Below are 16,115 nucleotides of genomic sequence, written 5' to 3'. Positions count from 1 at the left end.
TGCCCTTGATTTTGCCTTCCCCTGTTCACTCTCTTCACCAATTGGGACAATACCAGAGGCTCTTGCCTGAATGCATAGGGCTGTAAAATGCATGTATTGCCCAAAGTTGGGACTCACGTGCCGTTGGGCAGCTTCCTTTCAGGTACATCTCCCTTGATACCTCATCAGCACTTGAGAAAAAGGAAAATAATTTCAAACATGATCTCCTATTTTCTTTGGAATCATGCCAGAAAAGGAAAGTACAGGAACATAAGCAATTAAAGATGTTGATTGAGAAAGATTCGTTTGTTTCCCAGTTTGGAGACTTGCAGTCTTTTCATGATTTCATACTGCTAATTCCCAGGGCCTATTTTAAGCTCAAACCAATCACAACACTGCTGATGTGTCACAGAAACATCCTGGCTGTGCTGCAGCTGAGGGGACTGGATGCCAGAAACGAAAGTGGCGCTGGGGAGGTGAACGCGGCGTGTGGTGGGTGGATGTTCTCACCTAGGGCTGGTGTGCACATAACTGATAACTGATCCCAAATTTAGCAAGATGCCATTGAGGGGGATGCAGTCCAGCTGCCTCCTTCCTAACTGATGGTCAAGGGGCAAGAGCGGCCGTGTGGGAGACATGAAATCTGGAGTGTATTTTTGGCAGGCAGGATGGTAAGGGGCATGTGTCTGCACACCCAGGCTGTGTCCTGGACCCAGGCATGATCATTTGAAAGGGAACATGAACCTTTTTATTGCTGTCTATACGTGTGTGTGTATGTGTACAGATAAGTGTCTATTTATGTAAATGTTTGTAAGCTCTTCTATGCCTGTGGTTATTTGAACTAAGTCGCCAAAAGAGTGAGGTTCTACCATTTTGAAAACTTCTTAGTAAATCTTCTTCTTCAAATGAGATACTGAGCAACCATTATTAATTGGCAGCAAATTAATAATTTGTTTAAAGGTAAAAAAATAACATTCTCCTGGAGCTTCCCAGTCAGAAAAGAAAGCTACTTTTTTGACAGAATCCTAAAGGAAATAGAATAATTTATGTTTCTCCCAGCTTGATTTTTTAAAAACCAGATCAAGTTTTCAATAGCAAGAGGGAAGCTTCTATCAGTTTTGTGAAGCTTTGATGATGTAGCCACTTGCAATGTTCACATTACTTTTCATGAAGTAACTCATGTGTAAAGTTAAACACATGGAGGTTCAGAGTCTTACTGTGGAGTCAAAGACATTCCATAAATTGCTATAGTAAACCATGCAGACAAGACATAACTGCAAAGCTTAACCCTGCCCGACATTCTCTAGATTCAAAGAAAATATATGCTGTCAGCTGATAATTTATTTACTTGTATACAATTTTGCCAGCTCTACCATTAGCCTCAGGCTTCTGAATCCAGGCAAACTTCAGAAATCTATCGTCAGTTTTTGTTATTCCACTTTTAAAAAATATTATTCTTCTGAGGAGACATTTATGTCGGCTGAAGTAGCTAACTGCTCTCCACAGCGTAGAAATTAAACCCAGAGTCAGTCACACAGGGAGAGCACGTGCTGGAGTCCATCTGCTTGCTGCAGTGACTAACATCAAGGTTTGCACCACCTGAGCCTCCTGTTTTTTTTCTTTTCTTGGAGAGAGGTAAGAGCCTGGTAACTGCCCCTGCCAACCAAGCTGATGTTGCTCTTGGATTTGGCTTCTGTGCCAAGGACCCAGCACAAACCTAGCAGGTCTTCTCTTTGCTTGCACTGTGCTAATGAGATGATCTGAGTAAAACTTGGAATGATTTTTTACTCTGTCAGGAAAGGAAGGGAATGATTAAATATTGAAATAAATAGATACTTTTGAGAAGAAAAATGGACCAAGAAAAAAGGTTTCTGAAAACACTAATGTGTACTCAAAGCAATCCAGTTAATTTCCCACTGAGAAAGCTGACCTCAGCTTCTCTTGGAGACAGGAGACAGATGGGTGAGTGTGTGCTGTGTTAGTCACCACAGAAACTGGGAGAACACTTGATTGTCCACTGAAGAAACTTTTACTGCCTCGGAGTAGTCCTCAGTGTTGGAACTTTCAGTTCATCCCTTGCAACTAATTATCTCAAACAGATGGAGCAGAGCGGGCCAGCCTGCGTGTGATGGGGAGTACAAATAAATAAGTAACCTCCTTCTGATGGGACCTCAGGAGAGTGAGGAGAACTGGGCACCCCCAGCCATGGTGCAGTATGAAGGGTTATTTGATGTAGATATTGAAGCATCAAGTGAGGAGATCAGAGAAGTGTCCATTGCTGTCCAATATAAAATAGTTACAGATACCCACAGAAGATCTTCACGTCTTTTCTTGGAAAATTGACTTGCAGATGTGTTAAGCCCACAGGAACACACTGGCTCTTTTTTTGGCATCCACAGCAGTTGTTTCAAAGAACTGCTGAAAACAGCAGTGGAATGTTTTACTGCAAGAAATTCAAGCTCCCTGTCCTGGAAATTGCACTTGTTTTGGACTGCCCTGTTTGCCAGAAAAATAGGCGAGACTGCAAGAAGTCATCTTGTCTTCAACTAAGGAAACAATTTGCATTTACCCATTTTTTTCTCATTTAAAAAAATTGCTTTAATATGCTTCATTCTTTAAGTGAAACCCCCTGTTTATGAAGGGAATAGTGCTTGAAATTGGCTCTTTTCCACCTCATTACATAGTTAATGTAGTAGCACTAGGAAGGGTTGGCTTTAACTTCCTTTATTCCACTGGAGATTGCTCTGTCTCTGGTTTTACCTTCTCATGCATTTTCTTGCGTGGATCTGCACAGAGTAAGATTCATTAGTGAATCACTTTGTTTTCTATAGGCTCCTTTCTTTTAATCCACAAAAAAAGGCAGAGCTGGGGATGACTCATTTTACACAAATGCTTCTCTCCTGGTAGCTCTGCCTCAGCTTCCCCAAAAATCAGCATCTGACCAGCTTCTTTACTAAAAATCAGTGCTGCTCTTCCCTTTACACAGCAAAGTCAATAACACTTTTCCATGTTTGCCTTCCAGTTCAGGGACCAGTCTCAATGTCAGAGAGGGGGTTTATTAGAAGTTGTTGCAAACCCGCATTGCGCTATTCCTGACTAAAACAGAGAATAGAAGCTGGGAAACACAGTGTCATCACATGTCTCTCCCTCTCCTCCATGAGTCCAAGCTTTGGATTCTGGATCATCACATAATCAACACAGGCTAAATGGCTCTTGAAGTGGATTTGGTCACTGCTGTGGAACTTACACCTGAGAGATGCAGCAGCCTGATAAAAGGATGTGTGGGCAAGCACAGATCAGGAGCTGTCACTTCACATTGGCTTCCAAGCCCAGCTGAAATGTCTATTGACAAGCTGAACCACTGCCAGCTCCTCCCCATTGCTAAATGGCCCCCTGGCTGCTCAGGGCCCCACGACTCAAACTGTTTGTTCAAACAAACCTCTCTAAAGCCATAAGTAAACAGTCCCTGAAGGGTACAGTCCTGAGCTTCTAAACCAAAAAAAGCAAAGGACATATTAGCATTTTGCATTTCTTTCATGCTTTGCTGAATTATCTCTTGTTCTGTCAAACATCTAAGAAAAATCTGCCCATAACAGCTCTGGAGCAGGATTGGTATAATTGGCTTTGTGGTAACTCATCTATTTCATAGGGTTTTGACTTTGACTATCTGAAGTCATGGGAAAGAAAAAATAGTTGAAACCTAATTTCTACTCTCTCTTCTACTCCTTGTCCAACCAAATCAGCCCCAAAATAAATTGCATGAATAAGGAGCCAGTCACTGAGCAGATTAGTGGATCAGTAAGCTGTGCCTTGTCACCATTCTACTAATGATTCTCTCTTTAAATTCAGCATTATTAATGATTATCCTTCACTTTTAGATTTGCCTTCCAGATCACTAATGGCTCTATGCTCAAGAACGCTCTCCTGTTATGTATCTTCTGATTTTGTTTTTGCTGGCAGCATGCATTTAGCCATATGCTTGTCTTGTGCAGCCTGCCAAATTCCTTCGTTCCAGGGCTTGTTAAGCTGTGTAAAATGTTGTTGTTGACTTGAATGTTAAGGAAAGTAAGTGACTGATTTCACTTGTTGTTGCAGCCATCTGTGCTCCTGAGCCAGAGCTCTCATCCCAGCAGTAACCGTTAACGCAGACAAACTGTGACAGTCTCATGCAAAGTCGTTTGTTTGCTGGAATATATTTTCCAGCACCCACACTTCATCAGTAGACTTTTATGAAAGCAGAAATAGTACTGAAAGGGGCCAGAATTTTGTGATCCTTGAGAAGAGTTCTTTGTGACTTCAGCTGAGAAAAAATTCCTTGATTAGGGGCTGGAGAAATTGGTGGAAAGGCATTGACAGGTTTCTTTAACAAGACAAGACAGTAGAGACAATCAGTACTGGAGCTATGAAGGATCTTAAAGAAATAAAATAAATACCTCAATGATTTGGGAATGTAGCAAATTCTGTGTTTCAACTGCTGTAGAATGACTGTATTAAGAACCACATAAAAAAAAGGATAAAATGTGGTAGGACATGATTAACTGTGCAGCTGTAAGACTGTCCAGGACTGTCCTTAAGGAATGCCTCCTGGTTTTTGGGTCAGGTTTACCGTGAGATCTCCAGGGAGACACTGCAAAAGTTTTTATTTAATAACATTAATGTCTACAGTGTGAGCTTGCTTTAATTCCATGACACTTTGCTGATCACATTTATTATAGGAATATGTGTGTGGATTTGGGAGTGGCTGGGCAGGATGGTGCTGTGACCAGAGCTCCTGACAGTGCTGTCTGGAGAGGCTGCAGGCAGTAGTGGAGGCAGGATGCTACTGTTGGCCTCCAAGATTTGGGATTCTGCCATTTCCCTTAAATGATATCTCTGCTGCAAACAGGTGATGAGGAAATGTAACACTGGCAACAGTTTAATGAACTTGCAAGGCTTGAAACCTGCATGCACACACGTACATAATGGACATGTAAGTTTATAAAATCTGAGTGAGTTTGGGATCATGGGCACAATCTGACAGCAAATCCCTCTACTTTCTACTGGAAAGGTGAAAAAAATCCAGAACCCGTGCCAAAAATTATAATGTGTGGTACAACAGCTTCTCATCCAATGTAACTTAATCATCTAATCATTCTGACATCTGATTTTCTCTTTCAGCATTGCTTTAAAGGTCACTGCATCTGGCTCACACCAGACATCCTGAAGCAGGATGGGCACTGGGGGGCCTGGAGCAAGTTTGGCTCCTGCTCCCGCACTTGTGGCACTGGAGTGAAGTACAGGACCCGGCAGTGTGACAACCCACAGTAAGTGACAGCCCAGGGTTCCACTGGTGTGCAGAGGATCCTCAGTGCATGACCAGTGCAGCAGTGCAGTAAAGGATGCTGAGTGGTGCTTGTTAAATCTGACCTATAGCATAAGTTGTCAGAAATTCTACTTTTGGCCCTTAGCAAGTCATGAATCATCTTTATTTCTTAGTTTATCCATCCATTAAACTGGTTATGCAGTTACAAGGATCTTGAAAGTGCTGTCTAAAGCATAAGTAAAAGTTTAGGGTCCTATATATCCTGTTTTAAAATGTGAGTATGAAATAACAGCAGCAAATTACAGGATTTTTTTAAACCTTTTAAAAAGTTTTCTTTAATCCACCTTTTAGGATATTTCAACAAGAAGGTCTTAAAATATTTTCAAACTGTTTTCATTCCAAGTTGGAACAAAGCTCCTGAGATCAGAACCTTCCCCAAAGTTAATTTTAGGAATTTTGAATTGTCTTGCTTTAATAACTTACATGTGGGTCATCTAGATAACGTAGAATGATTCCGTTCCAGTAACAGTGGAAGTATAGTTAATACAAATGATATGAAATGTGTAATTATTGCTATCTTAGTGTGGTATCATAAAATGTCAAGATCCTAATAGCAAGAATGAAAACAATTGTCAGAGTTAAATGATTTTAACAGAGAGAATATTTTTAACTTTGAATTTCTTGGTTTGTTGATAAATGAATTAAAGTTGACTAGGGTTGAAAATCATCTTATCATTGATTTTCTTTTTAATTGAGTTTTATGAAGCAGCATTTTCCAATGGAAACTGTTCTGTTACGAAAAAAATTGCCATTTCTTTTTTCAGCATTTATTACTTTGGCAACAGGGCAGTGACCTTTATAATCGTGGGCACAGTTTTAGTTGTAAAACCCATTTGCATGTAGGAAAACCCTGAATGTACTATTGAAAACATTTTCTGTATTTCCTGGAAGAGGATGAAAACCCAGCCACGCGTCCTGAGCTCTGCATTGCCAGATCTTCCAGGGATCTGGTGCACATCTGCCTGGGGGCACAGCACTGAGCTGGGCTGGTCTGCCTTTGCTGCTGCATTAGGGGTGAATGTGAATGAGTTCTTCTGTGCTTTCCTTTCCTGCCTACACCAAGAAAATGGTTTTTCTTGCCTTTAATCAAGTATTTTGAACTTGCAGAAGTTGCTTTTTAACAGCTAAATAGTGACAGCGGGTTTTGAAAGGAAATCTGTATTTTGCATACCAGAAGTACAGCTCTGGCTTCATCAAGAGCCTTCTGACATGACTGGGAAACAAGATGCTCCTCAAAAGATTTGATAGACATTTGGTTAATGAAATAATGGCCAAACTAACCTTGGGTTTCTCTCCCTGTCACAGTCCTGCCAATGGGGGCCGCACATGTGTGGGGCCGAGCTACGAGTTCCAGCTGTGCAACACCCAGGACTGTCCCAAGGACTTTGAGGATTTCAGAGAGGAGCAGTGCCGGCAGTGGGACCCTTACTTTGAGTACCAGAACACCAAACACCACTGGCTCCCCTATGAGCATGTTGATGGTGAGCACCCCCTCTCCTGTGAAAACTAAAATCAGTTGCAAATATGAATAAATTTTTTTTAGGGAGGGGTAAAACTTCTTCCTGGGAAATCATGCCTCCTAAATGTGTTTGGAGTGATCAGTGAGTATCAGTGTATGAGTGATTCAATTTATATAATGCACTTGGATTTTCAAAAAACTTTGGGCAGTGTTCCCCAGTGACAGCTGTTAAATGGATTTAGCATGAGACAAAAGGGAATGGTTTTGCATGGGAGGATGGCCCACTCTGACAGCTGCAGAAGGAAATAGTGACACTAAGTGACACAAGAAGGCAAAGGAAGTTTGGTGTTAATGAATACCAGTAATGGATATAGGGGTAAAAACTGGTGTGGGTGTGGGGGGGTGTGTGTGTATGGATGGTGGGCTCTGAAGACAAAGGCTGGGAATAGTTTTAGGAAAAGATCAGTTCAGTGACTGTGAAGGGAGAGATGGAGAGCACTGACCTGCCCCCGTGTACCTGCACATTGTGTCTTCACTTTAAATACCCAGCCAATGCAGCTCAGGGTGTGCCCATCTCACTGCTGCCCACACTGCTAAAAAATCCACAGCTGAACTCAGGCCAGAATAAAGCTAACATAAATAATGACTTCTGGATGAGGAGACATTGGATAAACCAGGACTTTTCACCCTGGAAAAGCAAGGATGTAGATTAAAAAGATAGAGTTACAGAGTTGTGAGTGGCCCAAAGAGACTGAACGTGGAATGATTATTGAGTTTCTCATAACATGAATCTGGGAACATAAAAAAAAAAAAAATTGGGTGGCAGTTAAAACAAAAATGAGGAAAGACTTAGTACAAAGCATCTAATTATCTTGAAATTCACTGCCACAGAAAGTTGCAGATGCCAGAAAGTTTTAGAAATTATTTTGAAAAATTCTTGATAGTTCTGCAGTCCATTAAGAGCCATTAAACACCAAGTTCCAGCCATGATTTTGGAAGTCCCCGAGCTGCAGTGTAGGAGGAACTGGGAGAATGTTACGAGAAAAGTTTCCAGTTTGTTCCTGTGTCTTCCTGCAAATGCTGCTGGCACTGTTGGAGGCAGCTGTTGAGTTGGGTGGGTTCTGGCTCACAACCAGCAAGGTCAGGCTGATGTTGTGGCCTCCTGACAGAGATCACCTCCTAGAACAAAAATGTTCCTGTTCCTGTTAATGCAGCTGGTTGATTTGGGCCATGTCAGCTCTTGCCAGAAAACACACTGCCATGTTTTACCAAACAAAAAGGCAGAGGGCAATGAGTCTTGACTCGTTGAATGAGCAGTGTGAGCTGCTCGCTGGTTTTGAACCCTGTCACTTCACTTGAATGACAAATTCTTGAGGGCAGGGTTGTCCTGGCAAGGGGCAGGTTCTGGGCACCCACCCCATCTTCAGCCCAGCTCCCATCACTGCGAGGGGAAGGGTCACTTTGGGTGAATCATTTTGCATTCCAGTGAGAGGATACTCTGCCAGAAATTAATAGCAAATTCCTTATAACTAATTTGCCTGACTTTCTTCCCAAAGAGTTCTCAGAGTTCCCTCATTCTTTTCATGCCATCTTGGTCAGTCTGGGATTTTCAAAGGCACAGACACAGCCTCACAGCTTAATTTCATGAAATAGCTTTGCTGGCACAGGGTGAAGGGATGAAGGCTGTGGCCTGCAGGACCTTTGCTTATGCTTTAGCCTTTGGAGCACTTTGCTGCAAAGACCAGTGAAACAAATCAAATTTTTTTTCCATTAAATTCACTGGCTTCTGGGTCAGAAACCAGCTCATTGATGTCTGAGCACTGATCCCTAGGCACTGCTGGTTTCCAATATAACTGTGGTATAACTGCAGACACCTTGAGAGTTACATTTACCTGTGCAGGATTATTAGAGGGAACAGCTTTTGTGTGAAAACAAGGCCAGAGACAAGCTTATGCTTGAACTTCAATCTATTCAAAACTCCCTTTTGTAAGGATAAGGCATATCAGTGACATACTTGTGAGGATAATGCAGCTGTGGCTCAGAAGTGACACAAATCCATGCACTTCACAGGCAGCTCAGCTGGACGTGTCTGACACATTGTGCAGGGCATAAGAACAGAGAGGAGTGAGCAGAGAAAAGCCACTGAGCTGGGGTACACCCCAGTGTGTCCTTGAGCATCCCATGCCCCGTTGTGCCATGGCCTGTCTCCTGTTCCAGACCCTCTGAGCCCTCCATGTCCTCACCACCCCATGCTCACAGACTCCTGCATTGTGCATGTCCAGGGCAGCAGGGAGAGACTCTGGCTATGAGCCCCCAGCCCCAGTTAAATGAGGATTCAGAGAGCAGGGAATGGACAGGCAGACCATCACATCCATGCTCCTGCACCTCCACTGTGTCCAGCACCAGTGAATAGGAAGAAGATTATTCTTTGCAATCACAGGGTCTAATTTAACAGCACTTGCACATTTACCATTCCCATGGAGCAGTGGGAACAGAACCACCTCTAAACTAAAGCCCTTGTACAGAGTTCTGGCACCCAGTCAGACCTGCTGGTATTTCCATTTAATCACATGCAGTGAATGTGTGGTATGTGTGGGGTGGGGGTGGGTGCATACCCAGGGGTGGTGTGTGCACATCTATCTTATGCACAGCTTAATGTTTCTAATATATACAGTAGGTCTGTCATTATTATGATCTTAATAGTCTCCTATTAAGAATTTGCATCAAAAAAATGTACCTGTTTTAATAGACTAGACCCTAGATTTTTAGCATGATTTCTCTGCATGGTTTGGGAGGAGTAACAAAGGTCCCTGATGTACCAAGACCCAGTGGCCTTGAGGACATCAACAGCAATAACAAGGACTTTATAAAAAGAGGGCAGAGGCCACGGAACTGTACAGGGGAAGAATGCAAAGGGCCTGTGAAGATTTCAGTTGAACTGCTATAATGGAAAGGTCTTTATTGTTTTAAATGGTGGGAAAAGCATTCCAACTTTTAATCATGTTAAAATAGCAGAATCTCTATTTGTTTCATCTAGCAGAAAGCCCATCTGCTTTTAAGTGCCAAGGAAAGCATAGTGAATCCTATTATGATGCTGAGGACAGCAAGAGACATGGATAAAATGAGATACACTAGTGGAATACAACTTTATTCAGGCACTGACTAGTCATTTTCAGCTTTATTCTTTGTTTTTAGCTCTTTGGAACAGATTAGAGAAAATATCACTTGTCTGGCTGTTTGTGCATGTGTTAGCAGTAAAAAAAAATGGGTTTTGTCTGAATCTTTTTGACAGCTCATCTTGTTTAAAGGTTTAAACTATCATAAATACAAGTACAACCATGAGGGAAAATTAACTTTGTGGTTAGGATGAAATACTATGGCCCAGCTGTCTCTGAAGAAATTTTGGATGCCAGGTTCACTTAGTGTCAAACAGCTGTGTTTAATGGGAAAATTACTTCAGCTTTTTTTCATTTAAGTACAATGCTGGAGAAACCAGCATCTCTCACAGGTAGTGGTGTAGTGGTGCAATTGAGGAGAGCTCTGCCAGATTGCATAATCTGCAAAGGATTAAAGAGATCCCCCCCTCAAAGTCAATGATCTGTTATTTTTAAGCCTGTCTGCTAATGGTGACACATGGATGCTTTATGATTCAACATTTTCCAAGAGATCACAGAATTTTCAAAGGGGACAAGCATCAATGATTTATGGGTTCCATGTTGGGCTCTGTGATGTGTGCAAGGAAGAAGGGAGAGCCAACACTACTGAAAGTGCTGCTCACAAACGTCAGCAACTAAACTGTGAGAGCTGAACACGCACAATTTTTTTATTTTTCAGCTAAAGAGAGATGCCACCTGTACTGTGAATCGAAGGAGACAGGGGATGTGGTGTACATGAAGAGGATGGTCCATGATGGGACCCGCTGCTCCTACAAGGATGCTTACAGCATCTGCGTGAGGGGGGACTGCCTGGTAAGTGTCTGGGGGCTTCCTCAGAGCCCAGTGTTGTGACAACAATTCAAACTGTACCTTGGGTGTTCCTCTCTGAGGATGACTAAGTATACTAACACTTTGGGCAATAAGGAGATTTCATTAGGATTATTGTCACAATATTATGTGTGATATTCACAGTTGCCATCCGTGTGACTCAATTCCAGAAGCACCTACCTACACAAGTAATATCTCATGCAGCATTTTGAGATGAACTATTACAATTAGCTTTCAAGGAAAGCTCTCCCTGCTGAGGTTTGGTGGGGGTGGAATGTACAATGAAATGGTAATGCACAGCAGCTTTCAAGGAAAGTGGTGTTAGGATGTGGCTGATGTGCATTCTCTTGGTATTTAATTGTGCTATTTTTAAAAAATCAATGACATTTCCTCTAAGTTGGGATATGCTGCAGGTCATCTTTCAAAGGAATTAGTCTCTGACTAGCAAAACACTGGTGGAGGTGCTTATCCCCATATAGATGCCTAGATTTTCCTGGAATTTAAGTATATGTCTTAAGATAAGCTGAGGCTTAAGAGCTTTCCCTTAACCATGCTGCTTTCCTTCAGTAAGAGAACCACTGTGAACCATAATATAAAAATATAACCACCCAGTTGACAGCTATTATAGGAACTGGAAGTATTAAAATCTGTTTAGGTGTTGATCTTCCAGGAGAATACTATGAGGTGTGCTGCTTTGCTGAAGCAGAATCTGGGGGTTGACATATAAAGTGAAGGCTCATTTGAATTGAAGAGTGGATAAATAAGAATGACTGTTTCTCTGTTTTGTGCACAGAAAGTTGGGTGTGACAGGGTCATAGGTTCCACGAAGCAGGAAGATAAGTGTGGTGTCTGTGGAGGAGATAATTCCCACTGCAAAGTGGTGAAAAGAACATTTTCAAGAATACCAAAAAAGCAAGGTCAGTACATCTGGTGTGGTTTGCCCTGGGAAATTCAGGGTATTTTTTCTTGATCTTTTATGTTTCATAGAAAGTATCAGGACAATTACAAATCATTTGCAGCATCATTAATTCCAATAAACAATCTGGACTTACTTCCAAATGTGTTTATAATTTGAAAATATGACTTCTGTCCAGTGAGCAGTTAAAGCTGCTGATGCCAGGGCCTGTGCATGCATAGGAGAAACTTCCCTGTTCCTTGTTGGAGAGCTGTGGGCTTGTGCTGCTGATGTCACCCAGCTGCTCTGTCACTCCAGTGCTGCAATAATCTGTCATCATCAGGTGCTGTCAGGCAGGAGGTTGTGTGGTCTCTGTGGGTGCATATGGCACTCAAAGCCCATTTCAGTCTGAAGCAAAGTCTGTTGATGATACTTCAAGCATCTTTCTTCTGACCCAAAACCCTTTGTTGCTGTTGTGCTCCATTGCCTGGCACAGAAATGGGAATGGGAATAATGCTGGATTCAGTTCATTTTGTTTAATACACCCTGCTTTCAGAAAATAAGATTTATTTAAAAATCTAAGAAAAAGCCTCCCTGTTTGTGGCATATTAATCCATAACTATCTTTTCAAATACCTCAATATAGGGTATGTTAAGATGTTTGAAATTCCTGCTGGTGCAAGACATTTACTTATACAGGAAACAGATGCCACCGCTCATAATCTCGGTAAGTAGCAAGTAGGAAAATTTTCAGTCAGAATAATTTTTTCTGTTGTTTATTTTTGTCTCTGGAGGCTGGCAATGTGTTTAAACATTTGTTTACCCATTACCCTCCCACACCATGTACTTTCTCAAAGTATGTTAAACTAGGAAACTTGTTTGGCAATTTGATTTCCCTGTGCTGTATGTCAGGGTGTCCCAGCCAGATCTCTGTTGGTATGTGCATGTGTGAAAACTGCTGGAAGAGGCACTGAGTTACTTTGTGGGGTGCAGTGCATTATCTGTGGGGGTTGGAAGTAGATGAACTTCAAAGTCCCTTTCAACCCAAACCATTTTGTGGTCTTTGTGTGCATAGTTCATGCTTCCCACCCTCAGTGATTTCCCAGCTACATCCAGATCTGTTGCAGATTCTGCCCTGCTGCAGACAGTATTGACACGAGGCTGCCAAATCAATCCAGCAGTTTAGGAGGCAATGGAAATCCACTCCTCCCCGGGCCCTGTAATCAATGGGAAGCAGTGACTAGTAGGCTGCTATTAATTGGAAGTAGATTCACAGTGAATGGTCTGCTAAATATAGTGTGAGTCATCCCAGCTTCTCCCCAGAGAATGCTTTCCTTGCTGCTCAGCCTGGCCCTGTGGATCAGGGAGCAATCCTCCTTCAGACAAGGTTCTGTCAGGGTGGGGTGAATGCTGTGCACATGGACAGCTGGCTCACTGTCGAGGCCACTGCTGAGGGAGCAGGATACTCAGGTAGCTGCCAGAGAGAGAACGGAGTCAAAATCTGGTGTTACATCAATAGTCCTTGCTTCTTCTAACTAGGAGGGCAAATTTTCCATCTCAGGTGAAAACCTGTCCTGATACAAAGGTGGCTGAAGTCTCTCCAGGTGAGGGATGGAGCACTGGTGAGAGCTAAAGAGAGGAACCAGGCTCTGTGTGCAGTGGCAGGTGCCTGCAGAGCAGCAGGAGCTTAACAGGGCTGTGTTGGTGTCAGGACTGGATCTGAGCAGGAGAATTAATGCTGTTTCTAGAGTCTTTCTCTCACTGTGGGGACCTGCTGGGGGCTAGCTCAGTAGTCTTTCTCTGATAGAGCAGTAACAGCCCCCTGAGCTGCCTCACAACGTATGAAAGAGCTGAATAGCTGTGGGACCCCCACTGGCTGTCAAATTGGCTTGGATTTGGCCAGTGGATTCAGAAGTTGTTATATGGGAGCAGGCAGCCGGACTCCTGTGGTGCAGCCGCATTGGCCTCATTTCTCTGGCAAGGCAGGCTGTGGAAAAGGAAAAACAAAAGGACAACTGATGTTCTTGGAGCTGAGCAGAAAAGCATTGACAGTTCAGTGAAACACCTGAAAAAGTCTTTCCAAACCTGTGAGAGAACAGAGGGAAAATGCACACTGGCCTTTTCAGCTTTGTCCACTGGGACACGAGCGGAACAAAACTGGAGATGAGAAACAAACCTCTCATATTCACTTTCCTTGTGTCGTTCCCAGCTATTAAAAATCGTGAAACAGGGAAATTCATTCTAAGTGAAGACAACTATGTGCCAGACTCCAAAGTATTTATTGACATGGGTGTGGAATGGGAATATCGGAATGACGACGATAGAGAGACGGTGCAGACCATGGGGCCGCTGCGTCATGGGATAGTTATTCTGGTAAGTCAAATGAAAACCTCCTTCCACACAGCCATAATGGGCTAGCATATCATTCAGATTCCTCTTGTGAGTTACAAGAAGACATCTGCTTCAATTAAAAGACAATAGAAGATGTATTTTAATTCCTTTCTCCCAGTTCATTGCTCTGTATGAGACCTGTTATAATTCAGGGTTATGTGTTGAGCAACCAGCTGTCCTGATTATTTCCTGTGGATGGCATAGCAATCAGCCACTGAGTAAAGACTGCAGCTTGCTTATCCTATCCGACATGTGAGCACCGATCAAAAAAAGGTCAGAGTGGTTGGTATCAGCTAGATCTAATAGTTCCTTCTCTCATTCATGTTTTGAAAATGTATCCTGCAAAGGCAGTAGCCAGATTCCTGCACTTCCTGGCTTCCCTTTTCAGGGCAAAACCAGTTCAGTTCCCCAAACCACCCAAATATATTCTTTTTTCATTGCAAACTAGCAAACAATAGACTTCTATTAGCAGGGGTAAGTTGATTTAGAATCCTTCTGAAAACAACTGTAATGTGTTGATCTACACCAGCTGAACTTCAAAGAAAGAATAAATATTATGTTTCCAAAGGACCAATATTTTGCACTTTGTTCACATTGAGTTCCATTTTCTTGCATTTGTCTTAGTGCAGTGTGATAACAAAACCTCTTTCTAAATAGTTTATATTTCTGTCAAGATTAAGTATAAAACTTTGCAGAATTCCAGGATTATCATAAGAATGTTTGTGTTTTATCAAAAATATAAGCAATTTTCTTTGCTGATTTCACTTATTTTTGCAGTTGAATTTGCTTTGTCTTTTAGTGGAACTATCTGTTATCATTTCAGTACAAAATTTCCTTCCTTTGTGATGGGATATGGAAAAAATTTAGTATCATTATGTCAGTCTAATGCTGGCAAGGAAAATAAGTCTAAATGAACAACAGTCTTTCTTAATATGCAATTTAGAAACTCTGTGTCATAAGGATGGGGATAATTTTTCATCAGAGAAAGAATGTGTTGAGTGCAGCTAAAAGGTTGAAATCCCTGTGGGGATGTTTTTATATGTGACCCACGATCAGCATTTCACATCATCTCACATAACTCCTGATATCAGTCTTTCATATCCTTTTCCCTTACATCTGCTTTGCTTATTAGGTGATTCCTCATGGTGGTGCCAAGATATCTTTGACTTACAAGTACATGATCCATGAAGATTCCTTGAATGTAGACAACAATAATGTTGTGGAAGATTCATATGAATGGGCTTTGAAGAAATGGTCCCAATGTTCAAAACCTTGTGGAGGAGGTAAAACCAAAACTGCTTATTCCTCCTTTGGTAGCATGTTCCTCTGCAGTTCCTACTGCAACCCTTGACAGAATTTGTGCAGTTCATCTGAAACTCTGTGAGATCTGCCAGTCCTGAGGGTAAGAGCAGTGTCTTTCCCCAGGGTTCCAGTTCACCAAGTACGGCTGCCGCAGGAAGGCGGACCACAAGATGGTTCATCGGAGCTACTGCGAGCTGATCCCGAAGCCCAAACCCATCCGCAGGGTGTGCAACCTCCAGGAGTGCTCCCAGCCCATGTAAGCGTCCCTGCCCCCAGCACTGCTCCCTGCAGGTGCAGGGGGCATCACACCCAGCCAGCATTGGCACCTCAAGGAAGGTGGCTGCAGCTTCACCTTCATGGCTATTACAGAGATCCAGGACTGTGAGGATCTCATGCTCTGTTCCACCCATAGGAATATTCTTTCTGTGATTGCTGGTTCCTATGACTTATGAAGTAAGTTGGATTAGAAAAGAAGTACTCTCCCGATCCAGACTTTTGTGTTCAGGGCCATCTTGAGGTGATACAAAATAGACATAAATTCAATTTATACCAGCGGATTTTACACAGTGGGAGTTAACCATGTCATAACAAATGTAGAGTGCTATGGAAGACAACCAATGTCATCCAGTCTCTCAAATCCAAATCTTCATAAAGCTCACAGTATATTTTTGGACATTTAAACACAGGGGAAATATTTGACCTGCTAGACTTCTCTGGCTGCCCTTGTATAGCACAAAATGCCTGT

At 42.4% G+C, this 16,115-nt stretch overlaps 1 protein-coding gene across 1 annotated transcript in view; it reads left to right on the top strand.

The window, feature by feature from the left end:
- ADAMTS2 (ADAM metallopeptidase with thrombospondin type 1 motif 2) overlaps positions 1 to 16,115 on the top strand; it is a gene marked incomplete at its 5' end in the record, with an annotated part of 169,620 nt that overhangs the window by 144,769 nt on the left and 8,736 nt on the right. Inside the window, 8 exon segments of the mRNA XM_083871974.1 lie at positions 5,137 to 5,282; positions 6,647 to 6,822; positions 10,635 to 10,768; positions 11,577 to 11,700; positions 12,324 to 12,404; positions 13,887 to 14,050; positions 15,201 to 15,351; positions 15,494 to 15,626. Coding sequence (XP_083728100.1) covers positions 5,137 to 5,282; positions 6,647 to 6,822; positions 10,635 to 10,768; positions 11,577 to 11,700; positions 12,324 to 12,404; positions 13,887 to 14,050; positions 15,201 to 15,351; positions 15,494 to 15,626 — 1,109 coding nt within the window.

This window comes from Zosterops lateralis, assembly GCF_965231275.1.
Source record: "Zosterops lateralis genome assembly, chromosome: 14".
Classification (NCBI taxonomy): Eukaryota; Metazoa; Chordata; class Aves; order Passeriformes; family Zosteropidae; genus Zosterops; species Zosterops lateralis.
The sequence above is the reverse complement of the archived record's forward strand: the minus strand, read 5'-3'. Positions and strand labels throughout refer to the sequence as shown.